This window comes from Leishmania donovani, chromosome 36 (assembly GCF_000227135.1).
Source record: "Leishmania donovani BPK282A1 complete genome, chromosome 36".
NCBI classification, from domain to species: Eukaryota; Euglenozoa; class Kinetoplastea; order Trypanosomatida; family Trypanosomatidae; genus Leishmania; species Leishmania donovani.
This window is the reverse complement of record NC_018263.1, coordinates 1,878,943-1,899,950: the sequence shown is the minus strand read 5'-3', so window position 1 is coordinate 1,899,950 and position 21,008 is coordinate 1,878,943. Positions and strand designations below refer to the sequence as shown.

Sequence of the window (21,008 nt, the reverse complement as noted above, 5' to 3'; positions counted from 1 at the left end):
GTGAAAATGCGTAACAGCTGCGAGCAAAAAAAAGGGGGGAAGGGGGGACGGGGGAAGGGCGAAAAGAGTGCCACAACGCCAAACAAACAACACCACCCCACACTTACACCCACATCCACAAGCCAAACCGACAAGGGGCCGTATCGTCGGTAGAGCAGCGCACCGCAAGTCTCTCGTCGTCTTTCTTCGTGTTGTTTCTTTCTCTTCTTCTATCCTTTCCCGCGTTCGTTCGCAGACTTTTTTGTATTCTGTGCTGCTTGCGCTGGCAGGGACAACGCGCCTGTAGAATGACGGACACCACAAGAGCAAACAAATGAGAACGCAACGAGAACGCACACACCCACATAAAAAAAAAAAAAAACAGCCGTGCCGAGCAGAAAACGGGTGTGCGTGTGCAGAAATGGCGAGCTCACTTTTTTTTTCAAGAGGTGAGGGGGAGGGGGAGGAAGAGGTTCGTTGTTGTAGAGGAAGTCATGGACGTGGAGGTGGGGGCCAATATGACAGCCGTTGAGGTACAACCCATGTAATGAAGCACGGGCAGTGAAACGTGAGGGGAAGGATAATGTCGGCAATGGTGCGAATGCGCAGTGACGTAGAGGGAGGGCACAAAGAAGGTTGCGGAGAAGGAGAGATGGGATGAGGCGTTTGTGGCGATGGTGAAAGGAACAGGTTTGCATTTGGATCAAGCGGCAGCCGGTCCTCGAAAAGCGGATGCCGTTGGGAACGCCATCAACGGCGCCACCATTGAACACAAGAGGCCCGTAGGTTCAACTTTTACAACGCCCGAAGTGCTGTGGTGGGATTCTAAGCATTGCGTGCATGCCCGCATGGCGGCACTTGGTAAAATGCGTGTCTGGAGGTCGCTGTCTGCAGGCCCGTGCACACACGTACATAAGGGCTAAGCCCTTTCCGGTGCCCTCCCCCTCTCTTTCTGTTTCTTTCCTTCCTTCGGATGCTGTTGGTTTCCTCCCTCCGACTGCCGTTGGAGCACCACTCCCGAAAGAGTGCGTACAGCAAGACAACGGCAGAAGTGTATGCTTGGCACACGAACGATGACAAACACACATGCACACGCACACATACAGACCTTCCGTCGGGGACGGAACGTGGCCGCGAAAAGTGTGGGAAGAAAAGGGAGGGCGGCCCCCCTCCCTTGGACGACGACAACAAAGATGTCAGCGGCCCGGCTCAACTACACTTTCACACATTTGCACATACGGAGAGCGAAGAAAATGATGATAGCGAAACAGCAAACAGTGCCGCTTCCAGTCTGCGCTAAATGACAGCGCAGGCAAACTGCTGCCCTTGACCAGCTACACGCGTCGGGATCGATGTGCCGTAGACGTCAAGGACCTCCAGCTGTGGCCAAAGCGTTCGAACATCGCCCATTGTGGTGAGCCGCTGGCACCGCGTGAAGTAGACTCGCTGCAGCGCCGAGCATCGCATCACTCCACAAATTCCAGCGTCAACGACGTCGGTGCGCTCGAGATGCAGCTCGATCAGGTGCTTCAGAGAGCTGAGCGCGTTGACATCAGACAAATAGCGGCACTCTGCACAATTTAGGTACTGCAGCGCGAGGCACTGTCCAATGCCTTCCAGCCCTTGGTTGGTCACCTGAGTCCGCGCCACACACAACACGCGCAACTTGCGCAGGCCGCCGAGACTATTCACGTCCGAAACACCGCGACACTCGGTGAGACGCAGCACTTCGAGTGTCTCGCAAGCGCTAACGACACGCACGCCATCGTTGTCGACGGAGGACTGTGTCAGCGTCAACTCCCTGAGCGCATAAAGGTTCTCCAAGCCTGAGAGGCACTGCACCTCCGTGCACCTTGTCAAGTCAAGACAGGAGACGCAGGCAAATGTGACACACAGCTGCTCCAGCATCGCGTCGGTGACAGAGCTGCGTCGGAGCGCCAGCCGGAGTACGCGAGCCGCCTCACCTGGAAAGCGCAGGGACACTGTTCGGCTCCTTGTCCGCGGCTCGTTTCCACACGAACTCACGCGGTGATAGGAATGGTGGCGGAACGCTACCGCGTGCGGGGTGCGTGGTCGCGGTCCAGCCGGTGGCTGCGGCAGGTACTGCTGCAGAGCTTGATGAATGTGCGCCACCGACTTGTTGGCACCCGGTGGACCCTCGCTATTTGGCTCGTCAGTGCTTACGCTCACGCTGTGCGTGTGCTGCAGCAGTCCCCGATGCCGCGGCGTCGTGCCAAGACGCCGGCGCTCATCCATCCCAGTGAAGCCGATACCAACACCACGTGGTGGCATTACAGAGATGCGATCGGCGTAGAGCACGCGCAGTTGCGGATAGCACCTCGACAGCTCTTCCAGTCGAGTCATTCGACTGCATCCGTTCAAGTGCAGCACCTGCACGACAGGGAATCGGCTCGCGCCAATGCTCGGTGACACAGGTGACGCGGAGCTGATTGAGGACAGTGGCGAGGTAGACCTTGCCGACGCAGCGCTCGATGTCGAGGAAATAAGTGTGGACGACCCGTGCGGGGTGCTCCGGCCATCGCTGCCGCCAGACGTTGTGCTCAGCGCGCCGCCAGTCGAGGCACCTACAGCCGTCAGCGAAATGTTGAGTTCCAAGAGCGCCGGCAGTGCGCACAGCGGCGACACGTCGCGGATGTCGACACAAGACTCCAGAGATAGGTAGCGCAACTTGCGACAGTGGCACAGGCACGCGAGTTCACTGTCTGCCACACTTGTCGACTCGAGGTTCAAGTACTCCAGCTGAGGCAGCTTGACGGCAAAGAAGAGCGACCGCACACTGGAGCAGCCGCTCAGGCTTAAGAAGCGCAGGTTGCGCGTGCACGGCAGGTAGCGCTTCGTCTCCTCGTCCGTGACGCGAGTTCCACCAAGGTTCAGCCACCGCAGCGAGCTCATTTTCTGCAGCCAAGACAGCCGCCTCAGCTCACTGCAGCCACACAGGTTTAGGTATCGCAAATCAGTGCACTCCTGCACACACAGCACACCAGCATCGCTGATGTTTGTGTGTGACACGTCGAGCGACAAAAGGCGATGCATGCAGCGCCCCGACGCAGTGAAAGCCGCCGCCAGAGACGTAATGCAGCGACAGGATGCCAGGTTAAGCCGCTGCAGGCTTGGCATGCAGTGTAGCGCACTGCAGCCCTCGTCGGTTACGAGGTTGTCGCTCAGGTTCAGCACGCGAAGCGCTGTCAGATCCTTCAACACGCCAATGTCCGTGAGCTGACGGAGTGATTGCAGGTGCAGCTCGACAAGCTTGTCACACAGCCCGATGTGGTGCATGTTGGCGTTGGACAGCAACGTCCGTGGCATCAACAGGCGCTCCAGCGTGCCGCGAAGGTTTGCGAGGAAGCTGAGGTCCGTGATCTGCCGGCACTCGTCCAGCACGAGCTGCCGCAGCTGCGTGCAGCCGGTGAGCGACAGGAGGTCCGTGTCCGTGACGGAGAGGCCGTGAAGGCTCAGCGACTGGAGATGCTCCAGCCGCCGTAACGGTTCCAGAGAGCGGACACCGCGGCAGCGATGCAGTATGATGCACTCGAGAGAAGAGCACGTGGTGAGTGCCTGCAGAAAGGTCTCGTGCAGCGGGGTGTGAAGAATGTGCAGGCAGCGCAGCTGCTTCAACGAGCCGAGAGAACGGACGCCGGAGAGGTACCAGTTCGTCACTTCACGGCCGGGGTCGGTTGGCGCGTTGTTTGCCGAGAGCCCATTATTATTATTGCGTGACCTGCGGAAACCTTGGCGCATGTCGTGTCTGCCCATCCCTCCACTCGCGTAACCGTTCAACGTCGTACCGTGTGCATCAGAGAAGTCAACCGGCCGCATCTCGTTTCCCTTGCGCAAAATGGAATCGATGCACCGCAGCGTCACCTGCTGCGACGCCGAGCAGGAGATGATGGAAAGCGACAAGAGGTCGGAGCACGTCGATATACACTGCAGCAGGTCCTCGGAGATGACGCAGTTCTCCAATTGGATTTCTTTCGGAGAGAGGGCGCGTTGCGCAGCTTTAAAAGCCGCCAGCTGCGCCGAGTGCACGTGGTGAAGTCGCAGCGAGACGCCGTAGTAGCGCGAAAGCCACCACGCGCCAAGAGTCAGAAGGTGAAGGGCCGCGCCGGACTTGCAGGTGATGCACACGCAGAGGGACATCTCGAGCGCCGTGCTTCGCCCACACTCCCAAAGGCACATGCGGTCGCGCATGTCAGCCGCAGCGGCAGAGCTCGACTTGAGTGAGAGGCTGACGGCCTGCGTCGTGGACGGAGCAACGCGGTTCACGCCGACATACGGGTAGCAGTGGTTCGACAGCGGACTCAGACCTTGCGGTGCGTCGACGCCACTGATGTAGAGTGGAATTACACGCGGCACTCTAGCGCTCGCACCGGATCGTGGCCCACTGTCGTCGTCATGGATTTTCTCGTCATCACATGGCTTGCCGCACCAGGCTTCCATAACGCCGTCCTCCTCGACGACCAAGCCGCTCGTGCCCAGACAGGCACCGCTGTATGCAGCCGCTGGACTGTCGCCCAGCGCGTCACAGCCCCAAAACAAACCTCCATTCACTATGGGGGTGATGCCTTCTCGAGTGAGCGCGTCTGCCCCGCCGGCGCTGTCGCACCCGCATCTGCTCTGCCCCAGCAGGATCGGGGTGACCTGGTAGTCACGCATTGAAAAGCCGCCGCCCTCCGCGTTGCGCTCCACGAATAGGCGCAGAAACGGATTGGCGGCCGCCAGCGCAAATGGGGCGGAGCTCATGTAATCCAGAATGGGTTGGAACAGCGACGATGTGGGGCGCCACGATCGCTTCTGATTTATGTTGACGAAGGAGGAGGACGCCTGGCGGGTGCTGCTGACACGTTGATCGTATGCGTGCGCTGATCGCACGGACCCAAAGGTTTTACTCAGATCTGAGTCCATTGCCGCGGCCAAGTTTCCGTTTTCGTTGCTTGCGAGGATTTCGATGATCGTTATGTGTCCTCGTACCACTTCAAGTGTTTTCTTTGGGCTGGCGTATTTTTGTTTCTTGTTCGTGCAGATTTCTGCTCGTCTCACTGGTGCGCAGAGGTGCACTGAAGGACCTACGGTGGAGGGGGGGTCTGTATGTGTGTGTGTGTGTGTGTATGAAGACTACAGCTGCACAGAAAAGAGAGAGGAGCCCGACAACGAAAAGCAAGAGAGCAAGAACACGCTGATTCTATGCGTTTGACCGAGAGAAAGGTGTATCTTCTCAAGTGGGTTACGTGGAGCTGTGTGCCACGAGGGCAACTGCAACGGAAAGAGTCAGGGAGCGGAGGGGGGAGTGTGCAGTAGGAGCGAAGAAACAAACACACAATGGGTCCCGTTTTTGCGGAATGCTGGCCGACGGGAAAGGAGGAAGAAGGGGACGGGAGAGAGCAAGCGGGACAGCGGAATATGACAAAAAGCTGCAAAGCCGGAATAAAAAAAAGGGCAAGGAAGAGGACAAGATGAGTTGCGCAGTGGGCTGTGGAACAGAAACGCACAACTGAACACGAAAAAAAAAATGACGGGCGAGAGGAAATAGGGGGGGGGAGAGGGCGCTCCCCGCCACTGCACTAAAAGCCAAAACTGTGACTTGATCCCACGCAGACAACGCAGGCACGCACATGCGAGGAGACAATCTATATATAGATGTATAAACAACTGCTAATCAGTGTGGAATGTGCGTGCCTATATCTCTGCTAATTTCAGTGCCACCTTCCCCCCCTCATCCACACACTTGCACGGGAACCAACAAGGAAAGAAAGAGGAGAAAATCTAAGAGAGGCGCCTCACCTCATACGAAAGACACGCGGTGGGGTGGAGTGTGAGCCACTTTGTGTGTAAATGTCTGTACGCTTGTACGCTTCTCGTTTTGGTCTTACCACGTGGGACTCCTCCCCCACGTCGGCAACAACAGTGCCAATCAAGCAAGCAGGTTCAACAGATGTATATATATATAAATATGTACTGGTGAAATAAAATGAGGGAGTGGAACGAGAAACAGGTAGGGCGACGAGAGAGCGCAGGGATGGTCAGAGCGCGCTTGCAGCCCACTTAGGCACAGAACTCGTCACTTCCTACTCGCCCGACCAAGTCGACTGCCGCGCAAGACGGAAGTTGCACTCGAGTCGCTGAAGAAAAAAAGATGTGGGCCACCGTAAACGCAGGCAACAGAGACCCACATGCGAGCGGCCTTTCGACGGGGCTCACTTTATTGCCCCCCGCGGGGTGCACACGTCTGCACTCCCACAAGCGCTTGACCTCAGAGTGATAGCGTAAAATTACGTACTGGGCAACAGCTTGGAGACCGGAGCGACACACTGAACACACCAGAGGAGTAAGTTGTGTAAGACGATGACGTGTGTGTGGGTGGGCGGCGCGGCGACAGGTATGAACAGAAAAGAAAGCAAGACGCAGGAGCAGTAGAAGCGGGAAGCATGCATGCAAACGACGCGAAGAGAGACATGTGCGCGTGTTTCTATCATTTTGGAAGGAGTGAAGGAGGCGCTGGCGCACGCCACGCCGTGCCCCTCTCTCTGTTGACACGCAGAGTGACCTCCGTTCTGAGAAGCACACGCATCATTGCATCGACGCCAAATTTGAGGCGTGCCGCCACACATGCCGCCTTCTGCTCCTCAAAATGAGCAACGTACCAGTTTACACGTCAGAGCAGCCGTGCCACAGACCTACACACACACACACACACACACACATGCACACGCGAAAAGGAAAGAGCGATTTGACGCCCAGGGAAACTCTCCTCTGGATGTCTGTGTGAGAGAGGAAGGGGCGGTGGGGTGGAGGGGACAACGCCGTTGCGTCTTTTCCCATTTCTGAGAAAGGGGTCATGGATCGAAATCACCGAACTCGACATGCCTCTCTTAAAAGTTTGTCTTCATGCAGTTCTAGTTCATATGCTGCAAAATCGCCGCTGTGGCAGCGGACGCACTATGTCCTTGTCTTTCTCGCCTCATCGTACACCGGCCCCTCCCCTTCCCTTAGCGTGATGCCTGGGCACTCAGGGAGAGGGGGAGCAGAAAAAGCGACTTGGAACAAAACAGCTGCAACATAAAAAAACATAAATCGCGCAAGAGCACGAAGGCAGCGACGCGGAAGTTATGAAGCGGATTTGCCGACCGGGATATACACAGCCACCTCCCCCCCCCCCCACTTCACACATACACACACACACAGAGACAGACAGACACACAAACGCAAAGACACACACGCTCAGGCTCACATTCTGAGGCACGGGCCAAGACGCGCACAGCGGCAGAAGGAGCGCGTGCCTATGTGTGGGTGATTCGGATGGAGAGAACGAACATAAAAGAAAATAAGATAAGCCGAAATGAAAAGAAAACGCAGTGTGAAATGATGCGCCCGGAAATAAGCGCACAACTGCGCACTCACACAGACGCGCATGAACGTATCTGTCAGCGCCACAGAAGAGGAACTGAGAGGGTGGGAGGAGGGAGAAGCAAGTAGCGAGTGGTGGTGGTGGTGGAGGGGGGGGTCAAGAGAGTGGCCAAGAAGATAGCAAAGAAAAGCGGAAAGGATCGACAGCGAGCATATAAACACCTAGGATGCACAATGAGAGAGAAGTGAGGAGAGAGACAAGTTAGAGCAAGGATGGGTGGCACCCCTCCCCTCGAAACGTCCACAGCGGACGAGAATAAAAACAACACTGATCATTTTCATGCGTCTCAGCGTCCCTCGTCCGGTGCATCTTGGCGGAGGAGAATGTCAAAGAAGGCAACCACATCGTCCAAAGAAGACTGCAGGGACATGTTGCTGTCCAGGCGACACACGTGCGCCTGCGATACACACAGCTCATCCTTCAGCATCTCCTCCAGAGTCTGCTTCAAGCGTGAATGACCAAGAACCACAGCTTCCTGGTAGGGGCCGAACAAAATGACCGCCATCACGTACATTAGTGCCTGCTCGGCCTGGTAAAGCAGCCACACAAATCGCTCAACGACGCGTGAGCCACAAGCGCCGAGCCGGCTGCGCGGCCCGAGCTCTTCCTGATACTGCTTCGACAGGAGGAAAAACGGGTGCGACACGCACCACCACACGTGGTACGGCCACGCTAGTCTACGGAGCACCTTGCCCAGTGCATGCCGCACGCCACGGCGCTGTGTCAGTGTTTGCGGGGACTGCAGAGCGCGCAACTTCACCTCCAAGTTTCCATCCAACAGGGTCTCGTCAGAGATGGCGCCGCAGGCCATGTGCAGTGTCTCCGCGGTGGTCTTCGCGAGCCCAGCCGCGGCAGCGGGAAGCTCGTCACCGGGTAGTTGGGTGCCCACTAACATAAACCGCGGCATCGTTTTCGAGGACTTCGCCGGCTTGTTGGCCTCGGCGCCGTAATCGCTGCCTATGTCCGGGCTGGCGGAGAGGACGCTGCGTATCCAGCGGTACCACTCTTTGAGGTACAGCGTGCTGGTAAGACTGCGGCGATGGTACACAAACATGACCCCATCATAATGGATGTTGCGCAGAAGCATCCGAGCGACATCGCGATAGCCGTGGGTGCCGCCTAGTTCATGAAACTCGACGGTCTGCAGCACGGTTTGCCGACGCGGAGGCGAGGCGCTGGCCACCAGATGCGGCAGGGCGAAGGAGGTGTTCGAGCCGACGAAGCCCTGCCCCCGATACTGGAGCACGCTGTTTGATCCTCCGTAGCCGCTGGTCGAGCAGGGGGTGCCGTAGACAGAGCAGCTTGGGTAGTTGCCGTTCTCGCCAGAGTGGAAGTTGGACGGCGGCGCCGTGTACCTCGTCATAGCGGCTGTATCGTACGGTGTAGACATGGCTACATTCGGGATGGTGACGGTATCGTCAAGCACCGTCGTGGTACGCTTCAGAGCATCCACAGCAATCCCCACCGTCGGCCCCCACTTGGGGCCGAGGTCGTCATCGGCCACTGCACTCTGTGATTGATATGGGCTCTCGGGGGCTGACACTTCATCGGTGCTCGTAATGGAAGTGTCGCCGAAAATGTGGTCGCACAGGCGCCGGATGAGCAGCGTCTTGCCGACGCTTGCCTCGCCAACGACGAGAATGCGCGTGACACGTTCATGACCGCTGCCTGAAGCACTGGCGTAGCTACAGTAGCCTGACGTCATCTGAAGCTCGGAAGGACGATAAGGCGACAAGAGAAGAAAAAGCAGACCGAAAGTGTCTCTGGCTTTCCCGTGTCGTTTTGATTTTTCACAGGCCGAGACCGGACTCGGGAGGCACAAGAATCACAGAGACGGCGCGGGGAAACAAAATAGCCCACAAGCACAGACATATGTATAGAGTCGGAGAGGGGGAAAAAGGGGGTTGGAGTGTGAGAAGAAGAGCACCCACATACGAGGAGGATGCGGCCCCCCCTCCTCCGACAAGAACATGGCACTAGCACGCATGTGTGCAGGCACAGGAAGGTAGTGTCACCTCTCCCGTTTTGTTTTCTCTCGCGTCGTCCAACACAAGGGGCGCCATCACTCCCGCAGAGGCTCGCGAACGACGGCGCTGCTGTAGAGGGTGATCAACAACAACGCAAGAAGCTACCTTCCTTCCGCGCCATCTTTTTGGAGCTGACGCACGTCTTTTGGTATTGTTTCGCACTTGTGTGCGTTTTGTGTGGGAGAGGAGAAGCCTGGGAGTCGCCTCTGCTGTTAAGAGACGACCTACTACGATCAGCACGACTTTTCGCTTCCGGAGCTGGCACCATGGCACTGCCCGCGTTTGCACAGGCAACAAACAGAAGCGCAGATGGACAACAGCTTCACAGACGCATGCGCGCGCGCGCACGCACATGGTGTCTCATTTTAGTCGCGCATCCGCCATATCTTCACGCTCTTGTCGCTCTCTGCCGTGATGAGGCGAGTGCCCGAGACGTCGTAGGTGAGGGCATTGATGCCGCCCTCACCATGCAGCGTCCCTGGCAGCGACTTTGTTTTCGCCCACTGATACGGCGCGTAGTGCCGCCCCGCCACCCGCCTCGGTTGCGGAATGTTCCAATCATAAAACGCCAACTCGCCATCTTGACTGCCGACTGCCAAGACATTGCGTGGGCTCACTGCACAGCAGCTCCACCGGTACGAGTACTCCCCCACCTCGTCAGCGCCACCGGCGGATGCGCTTGTAGCAGGCCTGCTTTTGTGGCCATCAAGGACGCGCGTGCTGGCGTTCGTGACAAAGTGGCCTGATGGCAGCTTCCATACACGCACCTCGTCGGCACCACACGACACGAGCGCGTCGCCGGCGGCGGTGAAGGCCAGTCCACGTACCGGCTTCTTGTGACGCGTGAGCCGCTGAAGCGGTTTGCCAGACGCCAAATCCCATAGGTAGATGAACCCGTCGCTACCACCGGAGATCACCTGAGGCTCCTCCTGCTGCACCACCAGCGACATCACGCTGTCCGTGTGTCCCAACATCGTGTGCACGACGGCCCGCGAGCGCAGGTCAAAGACGCGCACCGTCTTGTCGCGGCCGCCACTAATGACCACATCCAATGATGGATGAGCTGCAACGCAGTGCACTGCGCTCTTGTGTCCAAAGAACTCGCGCACCACTTCGTTGCGCTCGAGATCCCAGCACTTTACGGAGTGGTCGTCGCTGCCGCTGAACATGTACGGAGACACCTTACTGAGCGAGATAGACCGAACGGCCTCCTTGTGCCCCGTCAAGTTCATCTTGAGCACCCCTGTTTCGAGATCCCATACCTTGATAATGGCATCAAAGCTGCCGGTCGCAAACCACTTGTTGCCAGGCTCTACAGCCGTCGCCCAGACCCAGCCTTGATGGCCCACAAGCACCTTTGCGAGCCTCCACTTTGGCGGGGGAGAGTACTTCCGCGCCTCCGCCTCCTCCGCGGCGGCCTTCGACACCACAAGAGCGCTGCGGGCCTTTAGCTGCTCCGGATTCACCGAGACAATGTCGTCACCGTCGCGAGCCCGCTTATGCGTCAGCATGCCGCTGCTCGCTGACGCAGAAGGCTTGCTGGTCGCTTCACCCGACGTGTTGCTAACCACGGTCACGATACCTTGACGCACTACATCGTGGCAGGGAGGATCGGTCTGCGTAGCGGCATCTGCTCCGACGCCGTTCTTGGAGGACGTCGCGACGGCGGCGGTGGTGGGTGGCGCAGTACGCGGGTACAGGGCTCGCCACAACACGTTCGCGCGTCGTCGCATCGCCTCGGACATCATCGCACTGCTGCTACTTCTGTTGCTGATGAACGTCCGAGGAGGCCCATCAGGGTCGAAGGCAGGCACATCCAGCACGGCAACGCCGCGGAGTTCCTGGGCGGCATCCGCGTTGGCAGCGAGGAGCTCCTCCATACTTGTCTGATTCATCCCTGTGCGTCCGTCTGCTGTTGTGGCTTTTCCTTTTTTGTCTTTTTTTGCGCTTTCGTGTACGCAAGAAAGATAGGTGGCCGAACACCTGCCCACTGAGTTGGACTCGTTTTGAAAGTGGACACACAGGGCGAACCCGTGGCCTCGCCCTTGACCAGGTCAAAGACTGTCGACGCTTTCGTGTGTAGCGCAGCACAGGAAGAAAGATGAGACGCTGTTCACCGACTTAGTCTGCGGTGGCAACACAGACTTCACCGAGTAGCTGGTTCGTTGAGAAAGACGGGAAAAATGGAGGGGAGGTACAAAAGGGTGAGACTCCTAGTAATATATATATATACATACATATTTTTGCGAAAAGCGCGAGCTCATACGGGGTGTCGTGCAGCGCACCGAAGGTGATTGCTTGCACTGGACGGAGCGTACACAGCGACCGAAAGCCACAGGGCAAAGGAAATCAGCCAAGGTGGATGCCTTCACAGCCGTTCCTCGTTTTCTTCGATTTGGCCTTGATTAGAGAGCAAACAAGTCCGGCTTCTGCACGCACACGCACACAAGAACGAGACGCAAAGAGACCGTCAAGCAACCGCACGAACACAGCAACACAAAAGCACGCACCCACGCACCACAGCAGCAATCTGCGCTCGCAGCGCACCTTCATGAGCACCACGTAGGAGGAGAGTGGGGGAGAGGAGAGGAGAAAACATTCTGTGAAAGCGGATGCACACATACGAGAGAGAAACATTCACCGATGCGATCCTAATTTGTTTCCCTCAGCCGCCTTCCTGGGCGGCTCGCAATGCTGTGGCCGGATCCGAGTCCGGCACGTACGCCTCCCACTTGGACGTCTTTACGCGCACCGTCAAGTTGTCAGCAAGGCCGTCGAGGGATGTTCCGCGAAAGACCTCCCTGAGCAACTCGCGTGTGTACTCTATCGGCTCATAGCCGTCTGCCGTCATACGCGCGTATACCCGCAATGCAGCCTTGTGATCCTTGGCAGCCGCACAGGCGCCAAGAACGGTGTTGTAAGTCACTTCATTTGGCCGTACCTGGCTGGGATCCGTCATTCTTGCTTCCAGCAACGCTATCGCCGGTGTGCACACCCCGGCCCGACGGCAGCCGTCCATGGCTGCCGTGTAGGTGAGTGCATTCGGTGCAATAAAGAACTCCTCGCACTGATCCAGCACCTGTAAACCCTTCTTCCACTGCCCGCATCGTGAGCAGACGGAGATGAGCGCTGTCATCGTCTTCACATTAGGTGGGACCTCAACCAGTCGCATCTCAGCGAAAATACGCAGCGCCAAGTCGAGCTTCTTGGCATTTGCGCAGCCGTTGATCAGGGTGGTGTACGTGTACACATTCGGCTTCACTTGATTTGCCTTCATCTGGCGAAAGACCATCATGGCGGCGTCCATCTGCCCAGCACGAGTGCACGCCGTCAGTACCGTTGTGTAGTGGAACACATTCCGACGCACCAGGCTGGACTGCTGCATGTGCTCAAACATCTGCAGGGCGCCTTCCCAGTTACCTGACCGTGCAAAGCTGTTGAGCTCCTCCGTCAGCCAACGCGAGGTGAAGCGTGCTACGCGTGCCGCAGATAAGGAAGCCATGCTCGGCGACCCTCAAGAGCGAAGGAAAGGTGAAGGGAAAAGTGGGCGAGCAGAGAAGGCACACTGAAGAAGCCACAACGCAGGCCAGCTCAGGAGAGGGGCGCTCAGCAAGAGACCGAAAAGAAAGAGAAGAAAGCAGCGGCGGTGTCACTCTCCGCGCTCATTACCCGAGCAAATATGATGGCAGGCAAGTGTGTGTGTGCTTCTGCTTGCGAGCAGCGAGAGAGAGAGAGAGAGCGGGTAGGGTGGGGGTGGTAGTCGCGAAGGTAGGGGGCCGGTGCTTGCACGCCGTTTTCGCACCTTCTCGGTAACTGACTCGGAAATCACGTGTCGAGCGACCCACAGCGTCGTTTGCCATCGTGGAGTCACCGGGAAACACAGGGAGGACAGTGCGAGTAACAAAGATAGAGGCCGTGGAGGGTATGGCACTGTCGCTAGGGACATTGTGGCACGAACATACTGGAATCCCATCTACGGAAAGCAATGGGCGTCGCCGCGCTATCCACTGCAGAGGAAAAGGGTCCAGCCTCTTCCTCTCTGCCAGCCCTAGAGGAAGCGCGTGCACGTCCAAACCCGCGCGCACCTTCTTAGGCCGCCAGAAGGGCTTCGTGAAGCTGAGAGAGCCGCAACAGCGCGATGAGCACGCGTACCCCTCCTGCTGTTTCCTATTTGACAGACTGGAAAGCTCTCGTTGCTCATCTATCTGGTTCCAAGGCGTCGAGGCGGTTTCAGCACTGCCATGACTGCGTGCCGCGGCGCTTTCAGTAAGATTCGACGCCAGCACCGAGCCAGCCACCTCCTCATGTGTTTTGTTGCGTGTGTGCTTTTGTTTGTAGATGTGGCAACTAATATGCTCAGCCGCCGGAGCACCGTGATACACAACTGCGACGTTTGGGTGACCACAGCCCATGATAAAAGCATACACATGCACACACACAAAAAAAAACGACGATGATGTGTCAGACAACACCCCTCCTCATGCGTTCCCGAGATCCATTTCTGTCACGACGTCCACAGACGGCAGCGAACGCCTTCGTGTCGATACGTCTTCGCCTTCACCAACCACGAAAGGTGAGGCAGCCACCCGGGTACAAGCGTCTCGTAAATGTTGAATGCGATGTCTGCATGTGTCTTGGAAACGTTCAGTGAGTACTTGTCCGTCGATGCATCGCCTGGCGCGACGCAAACAACGATGCTCTCGCTCCACCCACGCAGGTTCACCGCCTGCACATTCCCTTCACCGAAGACCTTCGCGTACGGTGCCACACCCGCAGCAGAGGGCAGATGATGGTCGTTCATCACCAAGAGACCGCCTGGCTTGAGAAGTGTGCGTGTTGCCAGCACCCACGGGTGCAGGTTGCGCATAGTCGCTTGCATTGGCTCGAAGATGTCCATGTAAATGAAGTCGTACGCGGTGGGTGGAAGGTTTGCAAGGCACTGGTCTGCATCTTGCAAGTGCACCTTCGTTTTGGTGTCAGAGTCGTGAAGCGTGCCCATTTGCATGCAAGACGCAACAACCGCCGGCTCCACCTCAACGACCTCGATGAGTGCGTCTGCGCCGAGGACGACGCGCAACGCGTGAGCCATGCTGTTGCCGCCCATGCCGAGAATGAGCACACGCACTGTCGGAGGCGGACACCACGCCTGTAGTACCGAAAAGGCAGCGATTTCAGAGCTGCTCTTGAAATCGCCGTCGTGGGCAAGAGATGCCCTTCCGGGCTGGGTGGTAGAGTGGACTTGCTGAGCGGCGCCTCCACCGTGCCCTGTGCCCGTTGCAACGGCGGCAGAGGAGGTGTTGTTTGCGCGCTGGCTCGTTGATTCGGTTGCCATGGTGGAGCTGCTCTCGTCGTAGGCAGTCATGACAGCCTCAAGCTGACGACCTAGTTGCTGGGGCGTGCACTTTCGCGCGTCGCACGCGTGCGCGAGGCGCAGGGACGTGTAGATGATCAAGGAAAAGGACACCATAGAGCCGCCGACACATTGCAGAATGTGCGGTGCGTCGCGTAACACCACCGATTGCACATGAAAGCTATGATCGCTACCCCTCCCTCTCTTGTAGGCGTCCTCATGGACAAAGTGAACCGTGTCAATCGTGTACACGCGAAGCGCCCTATCGCCGTCGGTGCCTGACGGGGGCGTCCCAGTGGTTGCTCTAGCTTGTGCCACGGCACGCTCTGCGGCTGCTTTCGCCGGCACCGGGTAGCTCGCGCGTGGCGGCCGCGGCCCGTTTTTGCGCTCCTGCCACGTCGGCGCATGCACAGGTCTCAGTTGCACAGTGGTGCGTGCCCACACCACATCAACACGCTTGAAGACCTTACAAGGAATGCGGCACAGCACCTGCGTGTGTCGCGTCACTACCTCCGGCACGCGTCCAGTGGTGAGCCGAAGATCGATAAAGCACCGCCAAAAGGGCAGTGTGCGGTCGAACTCTTTCTCGATGCCTCGCTTCACCAGTGCCCCAGATACTCGACGCCGCTTCGTGTGGCGGAACTTCAGCTCACTCGTCCTCCGCCTTCGCCTCGGCGCTAGCGGGGGCATAAGGAGGGCGTGCACCTTGATCGAGGCAGCCCACCTGGATTCTTTCACTAAGTTTTGTTCCTGTTCTGGCGTCACTGTGTCTCTGCACGAGCTGCCAGCAAAAAGAAGCAGCGCGACCGTGTCCAATGACGCGGCTGGCAATCTATGAAAGTGTCCAGGTGAATCTATGCGCACACAGGCGTGTGCGTCTGTGTGTGTTTGGGGGGGGAGGGAGGGGGAGTTCGTGCAGGCACAGTGGCATCGATGCCTTCGAGGGCTCTCTCCGTCTTTTTCCAGCACAGCCACAGAGGGCGCACAAGGAGAGACGGAGAGCAGTAGACCGTGCGGCTGGAAACGCACAGAAGAAAGACGAGGAAAGCCAGCAAGCGAGAAGTGTACCTATCTATACATATATACAGATGTAGAGAGGGAGAGACAGAGCAGGGGGTCGACGCAGCACTTTCCTGAAAATTGCTCGTCTTCCTTCTCTGTGCTTTTTTTGTGTGCACAAGGCATCGACGAACGAGCAAAAGAAAAACCTGGGAAGGGACGGGGGCGGGGGCAACTGCGCCTGTGTGCGTGTATCTGTGCCCATGTGCCGCAGCTGCACCAATTTGGTGCAGGCCGGCACTTTTTCTTCTCTGCTTCCAACGCTCATGTGTTAGACGTGCATCTGCGAAGATGCAAAGCAGCGTTGCTTGTATGGCCGTCGTGCGCGTCTGTGGTGGCGGCTCTTCACAGACGCTCCACGGGATGCTCCTCGCACACAAGTGATCAGATGTTCTATATGTTTCTTCCTTCTATGCCCCCTCCCCGGGATCGGCACACCCGAGAGAGAGAAGAAGCGACGGGTTTGTCAAGGTTGCCTCTATTCGACAGCGGCTCTGTCCAACAACTCGCGTTCGCGTCGCGCCATACCTCCCTCACAGCTCTCCACTGAGGAACGCCAAGTGGGCGGGATCGGCGAACGACTTACGACCTCTGAGCGCCACACCTGCCACTGGCGTGTCGGCGGCCTCCTCTACAAAGGAGACTGAGCGGTTTCGGCGTTGCCGCTTCACGCTAGCGGTGAGGCGTTGCTTGGAGCCTTTCAGGGCAGATGGTGATGGCTTGTCACTGGCAAAGCCGCGTCCCGCAGGTGTGCCCTTTCCGTTTCCAGACTCGTAAGCGGCAGAGCCCAGGCTCCTACCAGAGAAAGTATTCGGCGAGATCAAGGAGAAGAGCGATGGCCGATCGTAGCCAACCCCGACAGCGGCTGCATCGCCGCGCCCTTTCTTCTCCGTTGACAGCGTTGAAGGGGGCACGCGCGACGTCGGTTCCTCCACGTCCTTCGACGCTGCCGCAACATGACCGCGGTCGTCAAAGTGCACGCCATCCTCGCTCGCATGCGCGCATCCGGGAAGAGGGAAGAGCGGCGCCTGCGAACTTGCGCCCGGGCAGCGACGCGACTGCTCGATCGCCTCGTGCAAGGCGCGTTCCGCCGTCGTCAGCGCTGCCGTAGAGAAGGGGGCGGCTTCACGACGCTGCTTGCTCTCAAGCGGGGAGCTCGGCAATCGTTGGCGGCGCATCTCCGTCTGGAACTTGAACGGGCTCAAGGCCGTGGTGCGCGAAGATGTGCCGTTGCTCCCCGCACTCTTGTGCCGTGGAAGACCCACGGTGCGTACGAGCTCGTCGTGTTCCGCCTTGCGCACTCGTGCGACGGCCTGCCGCTCAAGAAACGCCGAGACACCAGTGACGTGATTCACGGACACCGCAGTGTCCGCCCCCTCGCCCGCGCCGCTTTCCATACCCACATGTCGGTCCGTGTTCGTGCGGGGCCGAAACGTGCATTCCACAAGTTCCTCCATCGCCTTGCCCTCCCTGCGCTCTTGAATCAAGTCCTTTCGCTGCTGGAGAGCGGCGATTTGTCGCTGATAAAAGTGCTCCACCTGGTCAAGCGTCAAAGGGCGGCCGTGCTGCTTTCGTTGCTGCTGCTGCGCCGGTAGCTCGTCACCGCTCCCGTCAGCTCTTTCGCCCCGTGCCTCTGTTCGAGGCGACGCCGTGCGCAGAGACGTTCTTCTTCGCCGGGTGTCCTGCCCGACTTCAGTGGAGTTCTTCACTTCGGTCTTTCGTTGCTGTGAAGGGCTACGAGAGTGGCCTTGCAAGGAAGGCTGGTGCGCCGGTGCAGGAGCGTATAGATCGTTGTCCATGGCAACGCGGGCACCGCCGCTCGAGCCGCTGCCCCGCTGCGACGTCAGCCGCTTCACAACATCGCCGTCACGGGAGGGCATGTGCTGCAGCACGTACTTCGTTCCAGGTGACAGTTGCGGGCGGAAGGGACACTCACGCGCACTCACCAGAGCCTGTCTACGCCGCTCCGAAGCCTCGCGTGCCGTTTTAGCGCTGTAGTAGAGACGCTGATTCAGCTGCTTTGCATCCACCTTGTGCGCGGCAGGTCTGCCACTGCTGAGCTCTGGCTCCTGCACGGCGGTGGCACGGAGCGCCGCCTCCTCCCGCTTCACTTCCTCGTAGAGTGCCTGACGACGAACAAAGTCCTCCTGGAAGAATGGCCCGTGCGCTCCTTCGGCGATCCACTTGGCTGACGTCGGGTTCGTCAGCGGCTGATGGGTCGCCTTCGGCCCCTCGACAGCTTTGCCTTTGTCGACACCGTTAGTGGTCTCACCACTGTTAGAACTGTTGTGATCCAGCTTCTCCATCCGCTGGCGCTGCCGAGCCACCGCTAATGCGTAGAGGGCGTCGCTGCGGCGCCCAGCGTTGGCAGAGGTCTTGGAGATGCTAAGAGGCGGCGCGTCGACGGAGCGGTTGAGGAGCTGGCCCAGTTCGCTAGTGGAAACGGCGTTCGCACAGCGCTGGCGCGCTTCGTCAAGCGCGGCGGACGTAGCGGAGATTTTGGGCTGAAAGGAGAAGGCCTCAGCGGCCGCTGCCTCTGCGCATTGGCGGTGCTTCGACCGCTCTGCGAGAAATCGGTGATTGCGCGCCAGGAACTCCTCCTGCTGTTGGCGACGCTCCTCCGGACCTCGTGGCTGAGAGGTACCTGCACCTACCACAGATGCTTGTGTAGACTGCCACGCCACTGTCTGCTCTACCTCCTTGAGTTCCTGCTTCCGTTGGCGTTCGCGAGCGACAAACTCGCCGTAGTGGAGAAGTCGTTCCTCCACGGGGACCAGGTCAAGGTGCTGCAGGCGCTCAGCGTAGATGGGGGCTGTGTGGTTTATGTGGGGCTGAAAAGCACCACGTAGAGACGCTGCCTCGGCTCGCCGCCGCTGCTCCTCGCGGTGGCGTCGCCGCATCTCCAGCTGCACCGCCTGCGCGGCTAGCCGCTCAAAGACTGGACGCACGCCCGACGGTGACGAGGACGACCCGATGCCAGAGGCGACCGGAGGTGCTAAGCGGCTTGGACTGTCGGCCTGCGCTGCATCCGTGACTGCGTCTGCGACAGTTGCGAAGGGCGTACAGGTCTTTGGCTGGAACGGATGCGACACACGGAATTGCCGCTCCCGCTCCACCGCCGCTACCTGCTGCCGAAGATGGCGCATGTGTTCGTCAAAGGCGTGCCGCTCCTTTGTCCCGAGGCGGTAGTACCGCGCCAAATGAGAGCTCGTCTCTGGCTCCGTCTGACTCTCCACCGGCTTGGGCACGGCGCCGCCGTCATCACGATGGACCTCGTGCACCGTATAGGTGCTTTCATCGGATTCCGAGAACATGCGAGATACGTATTCCCGAGAGCAAGGAAGATAGTCACGCACGAGGACGTGCAGAGAGGCGGGGAGGGGGCGGGGTGGAGTGAGGAAAGTCGTACGCAAGTGACCAGCTCGGCGCTGATGCGTCTGTGAACGAGTGTGTACACGAACTGCTTAGAAAAGGCGGAGGCGAGGGTGAGATCCTACAAACAAACAACACGAGAACCGAAAAAGGGCAAAGAAGCCCCCGATGATTGTATATCGCTTCCCCTGTTCTATGACGGTGCGTTCTCCACACATGACGATGGCGCTCTCCGCTACCTCGAGGATGTCTGAGCGAGCGAAACCAAAGAGAAACGGAGCACGTCTCCAATACGCTCTCCCGCTACTCCGCGTGGCAGAGATCGAGAGATCCTGAGAAATTGCCCGTCAGTGTGGGAAGGTGCACTGCGAGACACCGCGAGAGGTGGGCGAATTTGTGAGAACCGGCACACGCGCGAGCGAGAGGGAGAGATGCGCACATGCACGAGGATGGAAGCAGCAGACACACAAAAAGGGAGAAAACGCGTGAGAAAGCAAAAGTTTACCGTTCACATACGCGCCGCCGGTCTTTGCTCGGCTACATCTCCTGTTTTGGAAGGCAAGTGTCGCACTCGTCGCATTCGCTTGCGGCAACCCATGCTTGCCTGCTGCCGCTTCTGTGCTGCCCCCTCCCCCACCACCACCACCCGAATGCCCAGCGGGGAAAACTGGAGGAGACCGAAATATGTATGCGAGCGCGCAGCAGCACCACAAAGGACCGCGCTCGTACAGGTGCATGCCACCTGCACTCCTGTGGAGATGTCGTTGTTGGTAAGAGAGACGCCCCAGTGAGCTTGCTGCTCTTTTATCTGTGTATAGCGTTTCGCCTTTTTCTTTCGTTGTTGCTGATAGTTTGCGAAGGCTACAAGGAAAGGAGGAACAACATCGGGTTACTTCACATCGGCTGAGAGAAAGGAGACCGAAAAAAACTCAAATCCTTCTCCCTCACCGCCATGGTTGCACAGCTACATCAGCGGGCATACACACAGGGCAGCGGCACTTCGCAAAACAAAAAGACAGCCGAGTGGGTCATATATACAAGGCAGCACTGTTGTGGGTGTTGCCGTCGAGGCAACCGTGCGCACTGTCTGTGTCTGCGCGTCCGTGTATGTATGCCTGCGTAGTGTGAGGCAGCTTCGGAAGGGATAGAAGAGGAGAAGACACGGCATTGCACCTCCGAGGTGCACGCCTGGAAGTCCGGTCTTCCTCTCGAGTCCTAACGGCACGGGGAATCCAAATCAAACAAGCGAGAATAAAAACAAAGGAAAAGAAAAAGAGCGCGACGCCCACAAGGTGCAGTCGTTCTAGTATTACCTTGTACATAAAAAAAAAGAAACGAAATGGCGTGCGTGGGGAGGGAAGGGGAGAGGCGGGAGGCGTCTTCCACGAAGTGCGGAAGCGCCACACAGAGAGAAACCGCGGAGCAACCGCTACAGGACACGACTCGAGAGAGGCCCGCGCCCGAAAGGGTGGGCGGTAAGCGGAGAAGAAATCACGACAGCAACATCAGAACGAATAGTTGCAGAGCAGGCGCTTTTGCCACGTTTTCTTTTTCCCGACGTGTCCATATTCGACCAAGTACAGGGCAACAGAATATACGCACACCCAGCCACAGCTCCACCACCGCTGCCGCACCACCGCGACATCCAGGCCCTCTGGGACGCGCCCGCCCAGCCCCTGTCATCGAATCAGGCCACGCGTCTAACCAGCTCTCCCCGTCCTGCCCCTCTCGGTCCCTCCGCCGGCGGCGTGCTGCCCGATCCGCGCCAGACGCAGAGGCGGGTGGCCTGCACGCCTTC

At 58.4% G+C, this 21,008-nt stretch overlaps 6 protein-coding genes across 6 annotated transcripts; all 6 read right to left on the bottom strand.

Moving 5' to 3' along the window:
• Positions 1-1,275: 1,275 nt before the first annotated feature.
• LDBPK_365070 (hypothetical protein, conserved) lies at positions 1,276-4,902 on the bottom strand (the record flags this gene model as incomplete). The annotated part of the gene is made up of 1 exon (XM_003865573.1): positions 1,276-4,902. The coding sequence occupies one exon, from the start codon at positions 4,900-4,902 to the stop codon at positions 1,276-1,278; it is 3,627 nt and encodes a 1,208-aa protein (XP_003865621.1).
• A 2,786-nt stretch (positions 4,903-7,688) lies between these two features.
• On the bottom strand, positions 7,689-9,107 carry LDBPK_365060 (hypothetical protein, conserved; the record flags this gene model as incomplete). Its single annotated transcript, XM_003865572.1, has 1 exon — positions 7,689-9,107. The coding sequence occupies one exon, from the start codon at positions 9,105-9,107 to the stop codon at positions 7,689-7,691; it is 1,419 nt and encodes a 472-aa protein (XP_003865620.1).
• Positions 9,108-9,794: 687 nt separating this feature from the next.
• On the bottom strand, positions 9,795-11,324 carry LDBPK_365050 (hypothetical protein, conserved; the record flags this gene model as incomplete). Its single annotated transcript, XM_003865571.1, has 1 exon — positions 9,795-11,324. The coding sequence occupies one exon, from the start codon at positions 11,322-11,324 to the stop codon at positions 9,795-9,797; it is 1,530 nt and encodes a 509-aa protein (XP_003865619.1).
• A 770-nt stretch (positions 11,325-12,094) lies between these two features.
• LDBPK_365040 (hypothetical protein, conserved) lies at positions 12,095-12,931 on the bottom strand (the record flags this gene model as incomplete). Its single annotated transcript, XM_003865570.1, has 1 exon — positions 12,095-12,931. One exon carries the CDS (start codon positions 12,929-12,931, stop codon positions 12,095-12,097), a length of 837 nt encoding a protein of 278 aa, XP_003865618.1.
• A 1,002-nt stretch (positions 12,932-13,933) lies between these two features.
• On the bottom strand, positions 13,934-15,469 carry LDBPK_365030 (hypothetical protein, conserved; the record flags this gene model as incomplete). Its single annotated transcript, XM_003865569.1, has 1 exon — positions 13,934-15,469. One exon carries the CDS (start codon positions 15,467-15,469, stop codon positions 13,934-13,936), a length of 1,536 nt encoding a protein of 511 aa, XP_003865617.1.
• Positions 15,470-16,371: 902 nt separating this feature from the next.
• On the bottom strand, positions 16,372-19,152 carry LDBPK_365020 (hypothetical protein, conserved; the record flags this gene model as incomplete). Its single annotated transcript, XM_003865568.1, has 1 exon — positions 16,372-19,152. One exon carries the CDS (start codon positions 19,150-19,152, stop codon positions 16,372-16,374), a length of 2,781 nt encoding a protein of 926 aa, XP_003865616.1.
• Between the last annotated feature and the right edge of the window lie 1,856 nt (positions 19,153-21,008).